This window comes from Myotis davidii, unplaced genomic scaffold, assembly GCF_000327345.1.
Source record: "Myotis davidii unplaced genomic scaffold, ASM32734v1 scaffold147, whole genome shotgun sequence".
Taxonomy (NCBI): domain Eukaryota; kingdom Metazoa; phylum Chordata; class Mammalia; order Chiroptera; family Vespertilionidae; genus Myotis; species Myotis davidii.
Genome location: NW_006383010.1, coordinates 4590581 through 4610717, shown reverse-complemented (window position 1 = coordinate 4610717; position 20137 = coordinate 4590581). Strand labels below are relative to the sequence as shown.

At 37.9% G+C, this 20137-nt stretch overlaps 1 protein-coding gene across 2 annotated transcripts in view; it reads right to left on the bottom strand.

Annotated features, from left to right (window-relative positions):
• NKAIN2 (Na+/K+ transporting ATPase interacting 2) overlaps positions 1-20137 on the bottom strand; it is a 787284-nt gene that overhangs the window by 334176 nt on the left and 432971 nt on the right. For both annotated transcript variants that reach the window (XR_436449.2, XM_006778438.2), the window contains exon 3: positions 17126-17206. Coding sequence is in view for 1 of the 2 variants with exons in the window: in XM_006778438.2 (XP_006778501.1) it covers positions 17126-17206 (81 nt within the window). In the remaining variant the exon portion in view is untranslated. The remainder of the gene's footprint in view (positions 1-17125; positions 17207-20137) is intronic.

Genomic DNA, 20137 nt, shown 5'->3' with positions numbered 1-20137 from the left:
GAGCTCAGTCATTTGGGAGGTTTGTGCAGAAATGGATCATGTCGCTGTAGATCAGTGATTTTCAAAGTGTGGTACTTAGACCAGCAGCAGCAGCACAACCAGGAAGCCGGTGAGAAATGCAAAATCTTGGGCCCCACCCCAGACCTGCTAAATCTAAATCTCTGGAAAAGGGACTCAACAAGCCATTCAGGTGACTGCAATATAGAGAACCACTGCTGTCATTGGTTCCAATCACATAGTGATGATTGGAAATAAGCATAGGTAGGTAGGTAAGTAGGTAGGGAATAGTATAATTTGTCAGTGTCCTAATGGCCAAGTCAATAAAATTGATCTTCATCCAAAACTAAGAAGGCAATATTTTTGGCTTTACAGGAGGAAAACAAGTTTGTAAAATTGATAAGGTTTAGAGGCCTAGAGCAGGATCTCTCAACCTTGGCACTATTGGCATCTTAGGATGGAAATTCTTGTGTTGCTAGAGGTTTAATGTGCTTTGTGGAATATTTACCAGCTACCCAGGACTTCACCCACTAGATGCCAGTCACACCTATCCTTCACTGTGACAATGAAAAATGTCTTCAGATATTACCAAATATCCCCTGGTAGGCGAAATTGATCCTGGCTGACAACTACTGACTAGAGCAGTGTTATTTTATTAGTGATGTTTATTAGTTTATTCAGCTTACTTCAGTTAGTATTTATTAACCACCAATTAGGTCTCAGTCTAGGCTTGAGTTAGAGAGGCAGAAATGAATAAGGTACAGTTATGTTGACTTTTTCCCTGAGGTTTTACACTTAGAAACCAATTAACCCAGCTTCAAAAGGTGGGAACGAGTGTTCTTATTCTGATTTTATATAGATTTAAGCCATCAACTGATAGATTTACTTGTTGACATTATGGATGTGAGAAGAATCTGATTTTGAAACCAGGGAGCTCCACAAATGTTAGACTGGACCTCTGTGACTGATACACTTTGGCTTTGTGTGGTTCGTTTGTCACCTCAAGCTTCACTGAATGCTTGTCATCACTGAACACAAAGCAATGGGTGAACAGAAATGGAGGTAATCAGGCAGACACTGGCAAACCATTCCTTTACCTTTGGCTCTGATGCTTTGTTTAAATGACAAGGGGCAGGTGAGACACATTCTGAAGCACTTCAGTGCATGCATTCAGTTTCATGCAAGCGGCAAGCGAGTCATTTCATATACTCTGAGAGAATGCAGTGATTGAAGAAAACTTTAACTATGCCACAACTTTATTTTACAGAAGATGGAGGACCCTAGCTGTCACTGCTAAGTTGTCATTTCTCTGCTGTGAAATTGAAATCTAAAAAAAATACGTATTTATGTACAGGGTGGGGCAAAAGTAGGTTTACTGTTGTTCATATGGAAAATAATGCAATAATTAAATAACAATACAACAATAAACTGTTTTGTGTATTCACAACTATAAACCTACTTCTGCCACACCTTGTACATGCATCCATATATACACATGTATAAATGTATATATATCAAAGGAAGCTTAGTAAGAGCTCCATATAGAGAGTATATCCTATATAATAAAAGGCTAAGATGAAAATCAACCAAACGGAAGAACAACTGGTCACTATGATGCACACTGACCACCAGGGGGCAGATGCTCAATGCTGGAGCTGCCACCTGGTGGTCAGTGTGCTCCCACAGGGGGAGCACCGCTCAGCCAGAAGCCTGGCTCATGGCTGGTGAGCACAGTGGCAGTGGTGGGAGCCTCTCCCACATCCGTGGCAGTCAGACATCCCCCAAGGGCTCCTGGACTGCAAGAGGGTGCAGGCCATGCTGAGGGTCCGCCCTCCCACCCCCCACCCGAGTGCACGATTTTCATGCACTGGGCCTCTAGTACTAGTATAAGAAATAGCAGTTGAGAGGAAATCTTGATGTTGGACTCTCAAGAGAATTACGCTGTTTACCACCTGTACGTAAAATGCATTGTCCAAACTAGCATACTTTTAGAGTGAACTACAATAGCATCAGTTCTTGGCCTTTTGGCTAAGATCAAGTATAGAATGAATTAGTAGTATAGTAGAATAACAGGGAATATAAAGACTGACCTGGGCTGATGGTCACATTAGCTATAGAAAATTAAAATTAAAAATTGAGAGTGTTAGGAGGTAGTGATGCAATCAGTCTGTCCAGAAGCCAGGGAATCTTTATGTTTAAAAATATACAAGAGTGGTTATCATCATGCATTGTTGAGACAGACACTGGCTGCATGGGTACAGAGCAATATTAGAGGGAGGAAGCATCCCAGCAGGTCAATAATGGCCTCAAGGGATTGTGAGAGGGCTGTCAGTGGCTAAGGAACTCTTATATTTTCTTTCACAGCTTCTCAAAGTACCTCGTCCATCTCCCTGACATGCCCAGTTTCACTGATGGACTTCTCTACAGCCAACCTGTAAAAATGTGCAACAGAACTTTTTACACCTCCTAGCTGGCTACAAGAAAACATATTCGGGTGTCGAGCCTTTTCCACTGGCTGAGCCTTTTCTCATTTGACCAGATATTTGGCACCATGATGTTATGTCCTATAGCAGTTGTCTCTTCTGGACTCTATTCTTACAATTTCAAGGGTGTTATTTTTAAATGGTCAACAACAGTTAAATGATTCAGTCTTGGCCATTTAGTAACAGCAGTGGCTTACAGTTAGAAATCAAGTGAAGGAGGATTTAACAAGTGAGAGAGAGAAAGAATCAAATCACTGTCTGCAATTATGTATCACAAAGCAAATACTACCCTCACACACGAGCCCTTGTCCGTCTCAATAATTTTTGTGATTAGTACAGACGATCGAATGTATCTGATAAAAAGGCACACAACTTAATTAAGTGACATCAAATTATCAATATAATCACATATAGTCTTGTAGAGCACCGTTTATTCTTGGTGAAGGTGATTCAGAGTAACTCTGTGCAATATCTGCATGTGTCTTTAATTCTACTGGAATACTTCTCAATTCCTTACACATGTCAGCTTTTTTAGGTTGCATCATACTCTATTTATTCTTTTCATTTATTCAAATAACATATATTGACTGCCGATGACATGCTAGCAATAAAATTACAATAGTGAACAAGTTTGCCAAGGTCAGTATGCTCATGAATTTTCATTAGCATCTCTTAGAAGACAGATGTGTAACATATATAAACAAGAAAAATTCAGAGAATGGTTAAGTTATATGAAGACAATCCAATGGGGAAAAAAAAGGATTTATATTATGTTCCCAGGGAATAGCTAATATTGATCATTTGTGTTTATTTAATAATTTCACTGTATGAGTCGATAACTAAGAATGTTAGTCCTATAAAACCATCTCATATATACACTGTCTAATGTTAGTGTAATTAATATTCCTATTTTACTAATGGGAAGACTAAAATCCAGATAAATACCGGTACAATAAATTGCTTCAAATCCTTCAGGTAATAAGGGAAGGGAAGATTTAGAGCCAAGCTAGCTGATGGTCCAGGCTTCTCATGCAAGTTCATGGATAGGGATGAAGATAACACACCCAAGAGATAGGTGTGTAATATGTACTAGAAGTACAGAAGTGGGTGGGGATGGGAACATAAGAGAGAAGGATCAAACAGCCTTCTTTGAGACTGTCAGTGATCCAAGTGTCTGGTTAAATAGAGTTTAGCCAAAAGAAGTAAACATAAAGGGGCATGAAGACAGAGGGAGTAGCAAAGACATGCCCATCAGATCCAGTGCAAGAGGAGTTCAAATACAAGGAGCTGCGAATGGTGCGGGAGGCTGGGGAGTAATAAAAGTAGAGCTAGGCAGAGGTCAAACTGTGGAGGGCCTTGTATATCACACTGGAGAGTTTGATTTTATTCTGTAGCTAACAGGGAGCCACTGAAGTGTTTCAAGCAGGTATATGACCTTAGACGATTTGCCCTTTTAGAAAGATCAGCCTGTTGCCAGTGCTGAAAATGGATTGGAGAGAGTCAGACAGGCAGCCAGGAAAACAATTGGGAAAGTTTATCTGCGGGTCAGTCAAGAGTTGATGATTTATGTCAGCCAGTAGCTGTGGGATGGACATTATCTCTAGCAATGGTATTAGGGGGTGAATTAATATGACTTGGTTACTGTGAAGGGAGAGAAAGCTTGGGAGAGAAGTGAAAGAAAATCCCCCACTTTCTGGCTTGAGGTACAGGGTTGAATGGCAATTCTGTTTGAGGAACAACAGAATAGGGAGAAGGAGATCAGGCAAATTACTAACTGCTAGTTTTCAGTTTCCTCACCCGCACAATGAGGAGGAAAAGAGCACTTACCTCACCGACTGTGGTGAGGACCAATGAACCTCAAAATATCTAAGTCCTTTCAGACAATTCTGGAAACATGCCAGAAAACCATTCGCTATTTCAATGCCATGAGCAACAGATCACACATAATTTTGTTGCTCGCTCTCTTTCTTTCTTTCACAAACAGTTAAGTGGAACACATAGTCATGATTAAGTTATCACTCCAAATACACGGAAGTTGGCAATATGAATGCAAACAGAGAAATCTGAAATTGGTAACAGGAAATAAATATTGTTGTTCTCCTTGGGACATTGCATGATATGGGACTTTTTTAGTCTCTGTAATAGATTAGGGCATTGTTTTCTTCTGTTTACTCTGTGGGTACAACTGAGGACAGAGAAATCCCAAACTTCCCTGTTTTACATTCACTGCCGTTAGCTCTGAGCTTCTCACAGAGAATCATATGACATGAACTGCCTCAATACTGCGTAGCTTGAACAAAGACTTATCAAGGAATATCTTCAGGATAAATCCTCTACGCCGCGAGCATATTACATAGAACTGTCCCAGATTGGGCCTGGGCCCCTCAGACAGAGCAGACGTTGAGCCCACATTTGTTTCCATTTGGCTAGATGCCTGTCTCCTGATGATATCAGTTACATCTGATAGAAAAAGAAAAGTTGGAAAATGAATAAAAATATAGATTGCCCATAAATTAATTTTCCTTCTTTCCCTCTTGGACAGGAAGCATGCATCATAGATATCAACAATATAAACAGTACTTCTTTTTTCTTTCCACAGTCAGTAGTCATTGAAATAATGTATTGATTGAATATAGGATTACAGTAAAGCATTTGTCTTATACCTTTTATATGAATACAAAGAGAAGAAGGTAACTGCATTACCTCAATCATAATTCTGACAAATAGAGAAAAAGAATTACTATTCCCCAAAACTATCTGCAGTCCAAGATTCCTCTAAAAACAAATACACCGTTTCAGTTGAACTGTTTATTGTTATAAATAAAGTGATGATTAATTTGATGTGTCTGAAAACAAAGAGAAGTCATTTTGATAGCCTTACAGTGAGGTTAATAAGCACAAAATGTGTGTTTTCATATTAAAGCACTGGGAAGCTTAGAATCAAATAATTCAAATGTTAACATATGCAAATACTCATCTGTGGCTTAAAAGTAACATTTACAGATGAAGATTCCTGACCCATGTTAGGGAGACATTCAATTGTTTTTGTCCCTGAAGAATATAAGCAACTAGCATCTTTAAAAGTTCTCCAAAACTTTTCTGTTTGGCTGATCTTTATTATTTGGCAACCATCAACCTACTCCCCTTAATGGTAGATGTGCAGATATTCAAATTCTATTAACTCAGTGCTACAGAAAAGTTCAGTTAAATATATGATGTCTCCTTCTTGGGAGTGGGGTAGAGATCTTAAGGGTGTGCATTAGTTAGAATACGGTTAACTGATATAACAGGTAGACCCCAAATACATAATGCCTCAAGCTCAATAGAATTCATTTCTTGCACCATAACAGTTCCTGATCAGCAGGTAGCTTTCTTCCACAACAGTGGTTCACAAAAATTTTATCTTAAGATCTATTTACATGCTTAAATGTTAATAAGCTTTTGTTTCCACAGGCTATTTTATATCTTTTAATATTTACAGAGGAAATTATAAATATGCATTAATTTTTAAGTAATAAACCCACTCATTGCATGTTGCCATAAATAATACATTTTTATGAAACATAAAAATTTCCCAAACAAAAATTTGGAGAGAATATTGACATTGTTTTATATTTTTGTGACTCTGTAATGTTTGGCTTAACGGACAACATAAGGACTCCATACCTGCTTCCTTATTTAATCTCCTGTGACATGTTGTTTTGGTTGCAATATACTTAAAAATATATAGTCTCACGATGAAATGTACTAAACAAGGGGAAGAGCAACTTTATTGTCCTTTCAGATATTTATAAGCATTTCAAATAATAATGGATAGTCTTCTTTGATACTATACCCAAACTCAACAAGTGGTCGTTTTTTAAAGGTTAGTTGTGATGTGGAATCTGGACCATATAAAAGGAACTTTCATACCTTTTATATTAAAATCCATTTGTATGTCTTGCACTTGGAATGGATTTTTTTTTTTTACCCTGGATGATGTGTAACATGGGTGAGTCATTTGCAAATTACTGGTTTGATGAATTATGCAGATCTCCCAAATATTAACTAATTTCATTATACAATATCAAAAAGTCACATCTACTAATATCACTGATGTTTTTTTCACTGTTGTTAGAAAAATAGTTTCAGACCTTGGGAAACAGTCTCTGGGAATCTCAGGAGTCCCAATGATACTTAAGGCACCTCTGCTCCATACAGTGACTCAGAAACCCTGGCTCCTTCCTGCTTGTGGTCCCACTAACCTCCTTAAGACCTCCTCACATCCAGCCAGTAGAAGGGGAAAGAGGCTAAATATCACCCTTAAAATTCATTTCCGCGAGATGACACACATATTTCTGTTTGTATTCCATTACTGTAAACTATTTAGATGCTCACATCTAGCTGCAAGAGAGGGGAGCAGAAACATAGCCCCTGCGGTGTATCTTTCAACCACAGCTGCTGGACAAGCCCATATTACTTCTTAAGGATGTTCTAAGCATGGGTGAAAAAAGAGAAGTCATGTCCTCACAACTGGAATGCAGCATAATTCCCTGCATCACTGAATCACCGGAACCCAAGTAGCTAAGGTAGCTGCACCTTGTTTCTGATCATCTTTGCCTTCATCACCCAACAATGGAACAGGCTTCTCAGGGTCTCTTTCTTGTGACTTTATTAGGTGAGTAATAAGTGCAGGTAGTTAAAATGTGTAAAAATAGTTTCAAAAGAAATATAAATTAACCAGTAAAATTCTCCCTCCATTTCAGTACCTGATCCCCTGCTCTTCCACTTGGTAAGTGCATTGAATATTCTGGCATTTTATTCCGGAATTTTTATTTATTTCCTTAAGTTAAAAAACAACACTAACAGAGACTCTGGTACGAGACAGTGAATTTTTACAGGATAAATGGGCTACAATAATATTTCACAAAGATAAGCCAAGTTGCTTTCATAATGTCTTTCCTGATGTGCAACTGACATTGTGGCTCTAACATTGGACGTCTTGTTGAAATTTTCAAGAAGATATATGACATGTTCTCTTCTGTTAGTGGTATTTTCTCATTATAGAAAGAAAATCAAGTGTAGTTACCTATTCTGCAATCAGAGAAGTATTTTTGTACTCCTAGACTTTCTCCAAGCCTGCTTATCTTGCCTTTTTCCTAGATAGAACTGTTGTGCCGTTATCTTTACCATATATAAAACCTGTATCAGTCAGGGCCCAATCAGAAACACAGGAAGCCCTTTAGGTAGTGGAACCTGAATTAATAAGGCAGGGAACTGATTATATACATGATGAAAGAACTGAGGAGGTGACCTGAGAATATTGAGAAAAAAACGAGAATAGCAGCAGCTGAGAGCTACCTTCAATCCCAGGCTGGAGACGGAGTATGGAACCAGGGCCATTGGAGCCCAGGCCTGGAGGCCACTGTTAGAATCGGGACCACAGCAGGTACGGCCAGCAGAACACAGAGGAGATGTAGTCATGGTGGGACCTCTGGCACACAGGGAGAGGAAAATAAATATCCGGCTTCTTATTTCTTTTTGCCAATTTTCTACCAATCTGAACAGTACCTGTCATTGACTAAATGTAGAGAGAAGCCCTGTCACTGACTAAATTTAGAGAGAAGCCAGATGAACACAGAACCTGAACGGGTCCGCTCTCTTGAGATTCAGCGCAGAGCACTAATATCCCAGGATCCTATTCCAAGTTCCAGAGAGTGAATGGCAGGAGACTTATCAGGATAGCCCAGCATGAGTCCAGTCAGTGCCCAGTGGCCAGCAACTAATCCAGAAAATTGATACTAAAGCTTATTCACTAGTCAGTTCTCTGAATCTAATTTGTTCAATCAGTTCAGAAGAGCATGATGCTAATCCTGTAACAGTTATAGGCAAATGGTTGTGTTGGCTTACAGTATCCATGAGTCTCATAGTTCATAAGTAACACTTGGCAACCATGTTGATGGCTCAGCACCTGCGCATCATTATTATTTAGAAAAATCAATGTTAAGTCTAAGCTTGTGGTTTATTCCATTCATAGAGAATTTCCCCTGTTTCTCAAAACCCTGACCCCTTCCCCCTTTATCACTCAAATTGATGATTCTTGCCCCAGATTTTACTGAAGCACAGTGAGGTAATTACAGGAGAATGCCTTTATTGTCTCACTACCAAATCCACCAATTGACCTGCATCTACACGCATGGGCTCTGCATTTTCCTCTTGTATCGATGCCGCATCGCTGTTCAGCCCTGAATCCCATCTCCTCTCAGCTATTCAAGAACTTGGCCACTGCTCCATCAGTTTCTTCCTCTCACTAGATTTCTTTATCAGCATAAACATGTGCTCCAGTATCTGCATCTAACAAAACTTATAAAAGGGCATAAACCTCCCTAGACTGCCTTAAGGCTGTCCTATTTCTCTGCTTCTTACAGCAACAGTCCTTGAAGAAGCTGACTTTATTCACTCTCAAATTTCTCATCTCAGCTCATTTAATAAAACTTTATTATTTCTCTATTGAAATTCCTTTCTTTTTAAAGTCAGCAATAACGTCCACTTTGCCATATTTGGTATTGTTTTCAATACCAAATTGTTTTCATTCTTGTCACAATTTATCATCCCTCCATCTTGTTTGTTTTGTTCTAACCTGAGTGGTGGGACACTCATCTCCTTCCTTTCTTCCTACTTTCCAGTCCACTCTGCCTCGTTTCCTGAGTCCTCCTCTTCCTAATGAAGTCTTAGATCCTCAAAGCAGTGTCCTTAACCATCTGCCTTAAGAGATCTTTTTTTGTGTGTGCCTTTCACTTCCATTTATATACTGATGACTCAAATGTACGTTTCCCATTCAAAACCTCTTTTAAATGCAGGACTCGTGTGTACTTTTGTTTCCTTGACAACACTGCTTGGGATGTCTAATGGGCAGCTCAGACATAATGAGGTCAAACAGAGCAACTGGTTCTGCGCACATATTCTTCCTCCTTTCCGAAATCTGTCCTGTCTGCCTGCAGCTCAATAAATGAAAACACCTAGTTCTCCTAATGGCTTAGGGCTACAAGCCTGTAAGTCAACTCTGATCATTCTTCCTACACCCTGCATCCTGTTGCCCTAACCTCGCCGGATATTGAGAATTTAACTAGATATGATCTTGAATGGCATAACTTTCACTGTCTCCCCTGCTGTCTCCTCAATCCAAGCCAAAAGCATCTATAACTTGGACGTGAAAGTATGCAAACTATGTTTCCTCTTACTACTTTTGCCTCCCTATAGAATATTTTCACAACAGTCATGGCAATATTTTATAAGTAAATTTTATAAATAGATCATATTATTCTTACCCTATTCAAAATCTCACCCAGCTAAAAATAATGGCCAAACTCCATGCAATTTTCAGAAAGCTGAGGAAAATTAGGAGTTGTTTTACATTATTTTAAGTTAATTGCAACTTGAAAATTAACCTATAATGCTCTAATATTTTAAACAATGATCTATTCTTTAGTTTTTTTGGTACATTATATTAATAAGACATGGAGAAAAAAACTGACCAGTAATTAGAATAATGATGATGGTATTTGCCAGTGATTGATATATATATATATAATTTTGACACATAAACAAAGGTTATGCTATGAAAACACACACAAAAATCAATATAAAGTCATCACGCATGGTGATTTTTGAAAATTCATGTTAACAATTTTTTTTTTCATTTGCCCCGATATGTAAGTATGAACTCCTAAAGAGAACATTTCAGCTTGAAGTAAACTTGAGTTTCTCTCCTATAAGGCAGTTTACCAATTAAGATAAGCAAACAAACAAAAATCATTAAAAATCCCGAGGACAGCAACGCGATCGCGTTTGAAAGACTGGCTCTGCTCTCTCTGGGAAAGGCACCTTCTCAAGCCAGTGGACAGCTGCAGGGAAAATAAACAGATCGAACAGACCCTGGAGATCGGAGGGGCGATAGATGTCACAGACAGCACGCCGGTCTGTGCTACTCCCAGTACCGTCTTTTCATGTTGATTTTGCCTTTAACACATTCTGGGGGAAACAGAACTTGAACTTTGGCCCCAAACATGGTCAAGTAATGATTTAGATTACAAAGTATCCTGTGAGAATATGTAATTATGAAGCATATTTTTTCCATCAATAATACTTTAATTTGTTCCAAGAGCTTTTTTGTTGTGCCAACAAATTTATCATCCAAACCATACTGGTTTCTCCTTTTCTCTGAATATGCAATTATTTATTCCCCTCCTTTTTCAATCTTCATGTCTTCAGATTTAGTAATTCCACAGTTGTCAAGGAAAATACTAGGGTTTGTGTCGCATTTGCATTTCAGCTTGACTCTTCGATAACATTTTCCAAATGAGATCATGTCACTTGTGCCCCTTAGAGAGATTTTGCTCTTATGAAATACTCAAGAGAATGGAATTATTCAGAAAATAACAAGCTTATCACAAAGAAAGCGATCTAAACCTGGGAAATGTTATAACCCTTAAAAAATCACATTTACACTGTGGTTTATTTTTTTTCCACTTTTCTAAAAGAAAGCCATAAAGTTGCTATAACTTGTCTTCTTTTTTTCTTTTCTTTTTAAAAAATATATTTTATTGATTTTTTACAGAGAGAAAGGGAGAGGGATAGAGAATTAGAAACATCCATCAGCTGCCTCCTGCACACCCCCTACTGGGGATGTGCCCGCAACCAAGATACATGCCCCTGACCAGAATCAAACCTGGGACTCTTCAGTCCACAGGCCGACACTCCACCCACGGAGCCAAACTGGTTAGGACACTACTTGCCTTCTTTTTTAAAAAAATATATTTTATTGATTTTTTACAGAGAGGAAGGGAGAGAGATAGAGAGTTAGAAACATCGATGAGAGAGAAACATCGATCAGCTGCCTCCTGCACACCCCCTACTGGAGATGTGCCTGCAACCAAGGTACATGCCCTTGACCGGAATCGAACCTGGGACCCCTCAGTCCGCAGGCCGATGCTCTATCCACTGAGCCAAACCGGTCCCAGCAACTACTTGCCTTCTTAATAAATGTTGGAATTAGTCACAGACTGAGGGCCGACCTTTCCCACGTTAGAAGACTGCAGTGAAATACTCTTTTCTCATTATTTTATAACCAATTAATACTGTATGGTTTGTGCACTGGACAGTCACATCCATTATATCTATTAGATAATATTCTGCTGCCTTTGTTTTCAAAAACTGTGCTTGTGGCTTTAAATTTTCTGTGGAAAACCTTAAAGAGAAAAAATATCCGGCAGCACTAATTATTTGGCTATTTGGCAATATTAAACTTAGCTATCTTGGTTGTTTTTTGTGTTGTTTTTTTTTTCATTGAGTAGAAGAAAACAGGAAGCAAAGAGACAAGAAGAATTGAACTCATTATGCTGCACACCATGATGCCACAGTTAACTTACTATATAAATGCGTTAAAAAGTAAGTAGTGGGGGGTCTGGGTATACAAAATGCTTAATGGATTAATTTCAGTGCTCGTAAAATCGGAGTGCAAAAGCTGGAGTCCATCCGTTGTGCAGGCTGCCTGATGAAGCCAGTGTATCAGATGTACCCCCAGGGGTGTCACAGCCCTTCTGAGTGTCTGGCGAGCGACAGATCTCTTCGGGAGCAAGTGCAGAGTGTGCCGAATTGTGTGATATCAGTCCCCCCTCGGGACTAATTGAGATCACTACACTCATTCTCACTTGCGATTCAAATAAGATTGGAGGATCTGTCACTAGGGATTTTTCTGTCAGAGTGGGAAAGGGACAGTGTCCCCATGGTGTCAGTGCAGCTACTTCCCTGCAAAATGCCTCGTTTTTACACTAGAAAAAAGATGACAGTTTTTTGAAATACCACTTAATTATTTCGGTTTTCTATATTATTCTACCTATGAGTGTGAGACCCTGGAGTCCTACAATTGCCATTAGACTCATTCCTCTAGCAGGCTACATGTGCTAATGAAGGGGGAAAAAAACCTAATTATAATTCTCTAAATAGCTGTTTATTAATGAGCCATCTTTTTCCTTTTAACCTTGTAAGCTGCTTTGCTGGTTGCATCAGGCTGAACACACATTTTGCTTTATAAAACATCAAAAATAAATGTTTAAAGAGGAGGAGGCAAAATAACACCTTAAGTGCAATGTTGGTATGTAAATCACTTTAAATATTTCAAAACTGCTCCATATAATTCTCAATCAGGAAAGACGTTTACATAGTTTCCTTTTCTTTGTACTGCTTTACATCTAATACCAGTATTTACTGAACATTGCTCCCTGGTTACCTATGGTATACTGAACGACTAATCCAAAGTGCAACTGTATTTTCAACGTAAATTTTACAGTACGGAATTAAGAGTTGTTCTGTCATCATATAAAGGCATGAAAAATGGTCACTTATTTGTTCTTTCTGCCTAAACAAGCCTAGATGCTAGAAGCAGAAAAAAAATGGAATGGATTTATTTCACTATTTAATATTCCTTGGATTGTATTTTTGTATTTCCCATAGTTCATCCAAGCATCAATTGTCCCTGAGTGAATCCACAGACATAGAAATTGACATTTTGCCCTCCAAAGCTAATTTGGCAACTGCCAATTCCAATTTAGTTTCAAAATGAGTTCCAGGGGTCATGTTAGGATGGTGGTTTACAGCAAAGGGGGTGATTTTGATAAGGTTATCACCGACTGAGAGCACACTAGGGGCTTGGGGACCATGCTGAATCAGACATAATTCACAAGTAAGTTCTGCAGCTATTGCAACATCTAAGGACCTACTTCACACAAGATCATTTAATGTGGGCCAAATATTCCAAGATTTTTTTAAAAAATTGCAAGTTTTCAATTTTTTTAACAATTAAATTATTCTAAATTTAAAGCTATGCAGTTCTTAATTCAAACATATCCTTATATTTTTACATAGCTCTGTAACAATAAAGCTATAAAAATAGAGTGTTTAAATTTGGGGCATAGAATAAAATATCCTGTTCTACAATGATCCCGGTAAACTGAGCTTTAGATACAAATGAGGCAGCAATTGCTTGGTTGTTTTTTGTGTTGGCGGCTTGGCAAACCGCAGCTCGTGGGCCACATGCGGCTCTTTGGCCCCTTGAGTGTGGCTCTTCCACAAAATACCAGCTCTTCCACAAAATACCGACTTCTGTACATGGACCACGAAGTTTCAATTGCACTATGTGCATGCCTGCACGTGGTATTTTCTGGAAGACCAACACACAAGGGGCCGAAGAGCCGCATGTGGCTCACGAGCTGCTGTTTGCCGAAGACGGGCTTAGACCATGTTTGTATCTGCTTTATTTTTATTTCCAGCAGCATACTGTCTCAGAATATTAATCTCTGTACTTTTATTTTTTCATACTTATATTTTGCAAACTTTCCCTAGTGAGTCAGTGACACCTTCACTTCCTCAAGTAGAATTACCACAGCTTTAGTAGGAAGGCAAAAGAAAGAAATGTTTAGTGCTCAATATTTTTACTTCCAAAAGAGACTCTCGAAGTTCCTCTTGAAATACTAGCTTTGACCAAGTGCCCATAAATAGATTAGCAGATTTAAAACCCCCCACAAAAAACAACTGTACACATTGCAATACTACTCGGCAGTGGAAAAAAAGGAAATCTTACCTTTTGCAACAGCATTTGATAGACCTGGAGAGTATTATGCTAAGCGAAATAAGCCAGTCAGAGAAAGACAAGTACCATATGATTTCACTTACATGTGGAATCTAATGAACAAAAGAAACAAACAAAATAGAAACAGACTCATAGATGAAGAGAACAGAATGACAGCTGTGGGGGGAGGGCGCGGTTGGGGGCTGCGTGAAAAGGTGAAGGGATTAAGCAAAAACAATAAATACACAAAATGACATTTATAGACACAGGCCACATATTGGTGATTACAGAGGGAAAGGGGATGGGGGGAGGGAGATGAGGGTATAAAGGGAATAAATGGTGATGGACAGAGACTTGAATTTGGATGGTGAACACACAAATGCAATATACAGGTGATGTATTATAAAATTGTACACATGCAATGTGAATAATTTTATTAATCAATGCCACCACAATATATTCAATTAAAAGAAACAATTTTAGTGGTTTCCCTAAAGTTTGCAATTAACATTTATAAGTAATCCAAGTCCATTTTTAAAGAGCCCTATACTACTTCATATGCAGTGTGTTTCCTACATTAACAAAATAATTCTAATTTCTCCCTTTAATCCCTTGTACCATTGCTGTTATTTACAATATTTTACTTATATATAAGCATACACAAGTATATACATATGCATATACATGTATGTATGTTTATGTCGACATGCATGTGTACATATGTACACATATATGTATATATACACACATGTAAGCATATATATAAAATAGTTTAGAAAAAAACCAAACAAATAGAAGAGTCATATGCAGAATGACCACACAACACTGTAATCTCTACTAGATAACTACAGATTGCTTTAACATCCTTGCTAATATTCATCATGTGAAGGAATCATGATTTACAAAATATTTTATGAAAATAAACACACTTCTTTCACATATATAAGACCATAGAATTTCCTCCCTGATTTAATTTCCCATTATTTCTCCCTCAGCCAAAAACGAACAGACCCATTTCTATGGTCAAACTATTTTATTTTTGGTGGGTTGAGAAAAGATTGTTTATATTCTTTAATCTAAGCATTGTCAGCAGTTTCAGGAGTCCCATTTTGAGTTTTCATATATCTGTACATTTTTCAATCACCATTGCTTCCTCCTGTCACTGTATTCCTTGAAGGATTACAGTTACAGAAGCTACAGAATTAAATGGTACACATACTCCTTTCTCAAACCCTTTGAGGAGGAAGGGGAGGAAAAGCCTGGTGCAGGTAACTATTATAACTTTGCCCTTTATGGTTCTCTTTTAGATTATTTGTTAAAAATATTAAATTTTCATGTGCTCTGCAGAGCCTAGCATGGTTTATAAGATGAAAAGAAAAGAAATGTTATTAACTGCTGCACTGCCAAGGGATAGTCATTACCTGCCTGTGTGCATTAGAGGAATTCTTAGTCATTTGGGTTGCAACTGTCTTGAACTGTAATGTTTTAGGATGTGCCCTTGCTGTGGTTTCAATGCCCATGTCCAAGGTCATGAAGATCACACGCTTTATTTTGTGCCTGCAGTTATCACATGGAGCAGTGAACACAGAGAATATTTGTGCAGCCTGCTTGGCTCAAATCTCTCTCTTTCTCTCCCTCTCTCCTTTTATATTAAACAAACTGGCCTGCTAGATTATTTTACACAGCTAATATGCCTGAATAAATGCTTTCCAATTTTTAAGGTGATTATTTAAAATTAAAAATATCATTAAGAGTCATTCTAGTGTGGACTCTCTTTGAATAAAGTGGATTATAGAGCAGCGGGGATGTATGAATTGGGTAAGGAATTCAAATCCTCGCGAAGTGCTTATTGCTTTTCTGACATGGACACAGCAGCAGCCCTGTCTATGTCCTTCCAAGAGCTACCTGAACAAGCCCTTTTCATTAGTCACAGCATCTTCGGAAAGGACTGCCTGCTGCCAGAGTGTGGAGGACCATGAACTACTAGAATCATAGAAATGCCTCGATCAAGTCAGATAAGCATCCTTGCAAATGCTCAGAGCACTTTGAAAAACTCCCGTATGACAGATTATAAATGTGTATTACTACTAACCCCATCACCCAACCCCCCCAAAAATATATAGCCCTGCAAAGGTAATTCCCAGTGACTTTATAGCTCAGTTATTTTGCCTTTTAAAGCAGGTTATCATCTCTGGGGTTTTAAAATGTCAATGTCTCTGCAGGGTCTTTCTGTTCTAAACAGGGATAGGTAGAAGAACATTTTACCATCTGTCTTTTAAAGTTAATATTAAGAAATACAGGTTTGCAACCACTCAAGCATCTCAAGTCAGATACGCTACCTCCTTGAATGATTATCTCATTTGACTTACCTGGTGTTAACTGCATTCCAAAAGAAGAAGGATGCTGGTTTTAAAAACTACATCATTTCAATAGTAAAGGCATTTGTGTTAGAAATATAAAGTCAACCTACACGCTCAAAAACAAGTATACACATACCTAAGAACAGCGCAAAATAAAGAAACCTAATGAAAAAGCAAGTATTATGTCTTTCGTAGACTATTTTAGAATAAAGTGTTCATTTTTTAATCTAAAAAATTATATGCCTCTGGTAACAACTGTACTCAATTAAAACCCATTCTTTGTTCAAAATATTTCATTGTTATTTGGGCCCAATCAGGAAAATCTTTACCAGAGCAATAAGCCAACTAAGGGAATTAATCTTCAAGATTTTATCTCTAAAAAAAAATTCCTATTCTGCTTCAGAAATCCCTCATCAGTCAACATTTTAAAAGTTGACAGCACTGGTCACTATAATAATCAATATTTCACATTAGTTTTGCTTAAAAATAAAAATACATTTTGTGACACACTAAAGCATATCTTCGATGGTAGAAATGCAGAGATATAGATGAGGACACCTTTCAGTTGACCTTCATTCGAGGCACATCTAAGTGACAAGAGCAGGGTGAGACTCTGTCTTACTTAGGAAGAGACTTAGTAACAATTATTGATGATGCTGGCAAATCAGATGGCAAATTACCTTTGAGAGGTCCCCGGCCTCCAGGTAGAAGCAGATAACAAACACATTCCACGTAACCCAGAGGACTAGCCAGACAGCATACTGTGGGAAAGCGAGAGAGAAACAACATATAATTAATTTTGAATCAGCTGAGTAAGATTTAAATAGAACTTGAACTTTTAAACGCAAGTTTTAAGATTAGTGGGAAATATTAGATATTGCTTGTTTCTAGGGAACAGGATGAGATGCACATTTATCTCTGTTGGTATGTTTCTCACTGTTATGGACTCTAGTGTTATAGCTCAAACTTGCTTAAGGATGCTTTTTAAGATTTAAGACAAAAGAAATACTAGCCCACATTCTATTTTAAGGGGCAATGATTATGACTTCTAGATATCTAAAGAACTGGATGCTCCAAAGAAGTATTAAATACAAACCATCAAAGGGAACTCATAGCCCTAACCGGTTTGGCTCAGTGGATAGGGCGTCGGCCTGTGGACTGAAGGGTCCCAGGTTTGATTCCGGTCAAGGGCATGTACCATGGTTGCGGGCACATCCCCAGTGGGGGGTGTTCAGGAGGCAGCTGATCGATGTTTCTCTCTCATCGATGCTTCTAACTCTCTATCCCTCTCCCTTCCTCTCTGTAAAAAAAAAATCAATAAAATATATATTTTAAAAAAGGGGGACTCATATTTTTCTTTGGCAAAAAATCAAACCATTATAATATAAATTTTCTCCAAATTATTTGGGTTTATCCACACATAGTCCTTCTATTTCTGTCCCATCTAATCAGCTTTCTCTTTCTGTGGTCTTCTTTTCATTTCCCTCTTTACCTTCTTATTTTATCCTCTCACAATCCCCTGTTACAGTGACCACGTAGCTATTATCTTTAATTTTATTCTGTTTTCAATTTATTTTGTCTTCTTCCCTGAGGATGAAGTTTTCTTACCAAGACATAATGCTGACCAGTCAGCCAACTATAATTGTTTAAGTATCTGGAAAATGACATGCTGGAAAGATATTGAGGAATCAAAGACCAGTGATAAATTCCCCCTGAAAGCAAATCAAGTGGTAAGGGTAGATTTAAAGAAAAAAAAGATGCTTATTATACAAAAATCATTAAAATAATGAGCACAAGCAAGGAAGATGGGAGAAGTGTAAACTTATTCTGAGAAAAACTAGTCCTACAAAGCTTAACAGAAGAGGTGAAACACCTTCCATAAGAAGTGAATCAAACAAACATATAAACTTAACCAAGATTGTGGGGGGGTTGAAGGACTATGGTGGAAGGATGCTGTAAACAAAGAAAACAGTGGATGGGAATTTTAAAAAGTGGGACAAGAGGATTTCATTTCTCTGATATGTAAACACCAATGGCTCCCATCCTATATAATAAAAGGGTAATATGCAAATTGACCAAACAGTGGAACTACCAGAACACCTGCGGCCCCTCACCCCAGCTGGCCCCACCCACAATGGGGGCCATCGGGGACAGGCTGGCTGGACCCCACCAGTGCACAATTTTGTGCACCAGGCCTCTAGTTCTTTATATGATGATTCTAAAACCATTATTTTGTCATTCAAGGACCTCCATAATCTTGTACCATTTTATATTTTTCAGACGCATTTCATTTAATCTTTCATCATGGATTTCAAACATATTGAATTACTTACAGTCCCATGTACATGGGTAGTTATTTGCCATCTCTGTGCATTTTTAAATGTTATTCCTTTATTCTTTAATAATTTTTTTATCCCTTAGGTATTCCTCTTACCATCTATCAATATTTTATTTTTCTTTAAAGGTCAATTTAAATATTACCTCCTAAATGATATTTAATTAGAATTGGCTTAATCCTGCTTAGGGTTCTAGTAAGACCTTGCTTGTCCTAATTTCATCCCAAATGTCTTATATCAATTTTCATAAGCTCCTCGGGAAAAGGGTCCATTAAAAAATGTATGTTTATGTCTCTAATTTAACTTAGTGTTTTGCACAAAATAAGCACAAAGAAAACGTTTTATAAATTGATGGATGAGGAGCAATATGGAAAAATCTTGGTATTTTCGGATGCAGAACCTCTTCTCCCCTCCTAGACCTGGTTTCTATGGGTGTACTATGATCACTCATGTAATGTGAGGACTGAGATCCCTGTATGATGAGTTAATGTGACACATAATAATGACTCAGCTGTTTTCCAGGTGATGGGTTCATCTAACTGCTGGATAGGTACAATGTTAGTGAGACTAAAGTAAGGGCAAAACTAAATGGTCTAAGACCAAAAAAAAAAAAGTGTTGGAGAGGCTGTTTGACTTGAGGGCTCAGGGCTAGAAATAAGGTAAAGAAGCTGAACTGTCTGCAGCAAAGATCTCAGTTCTAGCACACAGCTAGGGAAACATCTATGTTTGCTTAGTATTGGGAAGTGTAAATTCATCTCTCATTTTTAAAAAACAAAACAAAAATGTAAACCTATTCAACCGCTTTGAAGATCTAGATTTTAGTTTTAGAAATATGGTGAAATGTTGGGTCCTATTTTAAGGGTAACAGGGTGAGAAAAAATAAAAAGTGCCTGGAGGTTCCTGTGCCGTGGTTTAAGTGACTAAGAAAAAATAAAAGAATGAACAGAGTGTTTTGTCATGTCCTTTGCTCACGGTGACACCCGCTCCTTCCCTTACTAATAATGGACAGCTAAATAAGCACTATCTTCAGACTTCTATCTACTTAGGATGGAAAACAAAAATGCTTTCTACATAAACTTATATAGAACTTTCTTCCACTAATTGAACTTGCAGTCTAGTCTTGTTTTCTTTGTTTCCCTAATGCAACATATTCCTCCCTAGAATAAGTTTTCTTTTTTCACACCTTAATGCCAAAAGCGACAGATGGTATTATATAAAGCAAACCTTTCTTCATTTGATTTCATTAAGTGGTAATTTGTTATTTCTGATTTGCCATGCTATAAAATTATAAAGCATTTTTCTATATTGTATTTCACGAGTTGCTCTTTTATAGTATTAATTAGTAATGCTTGTGTT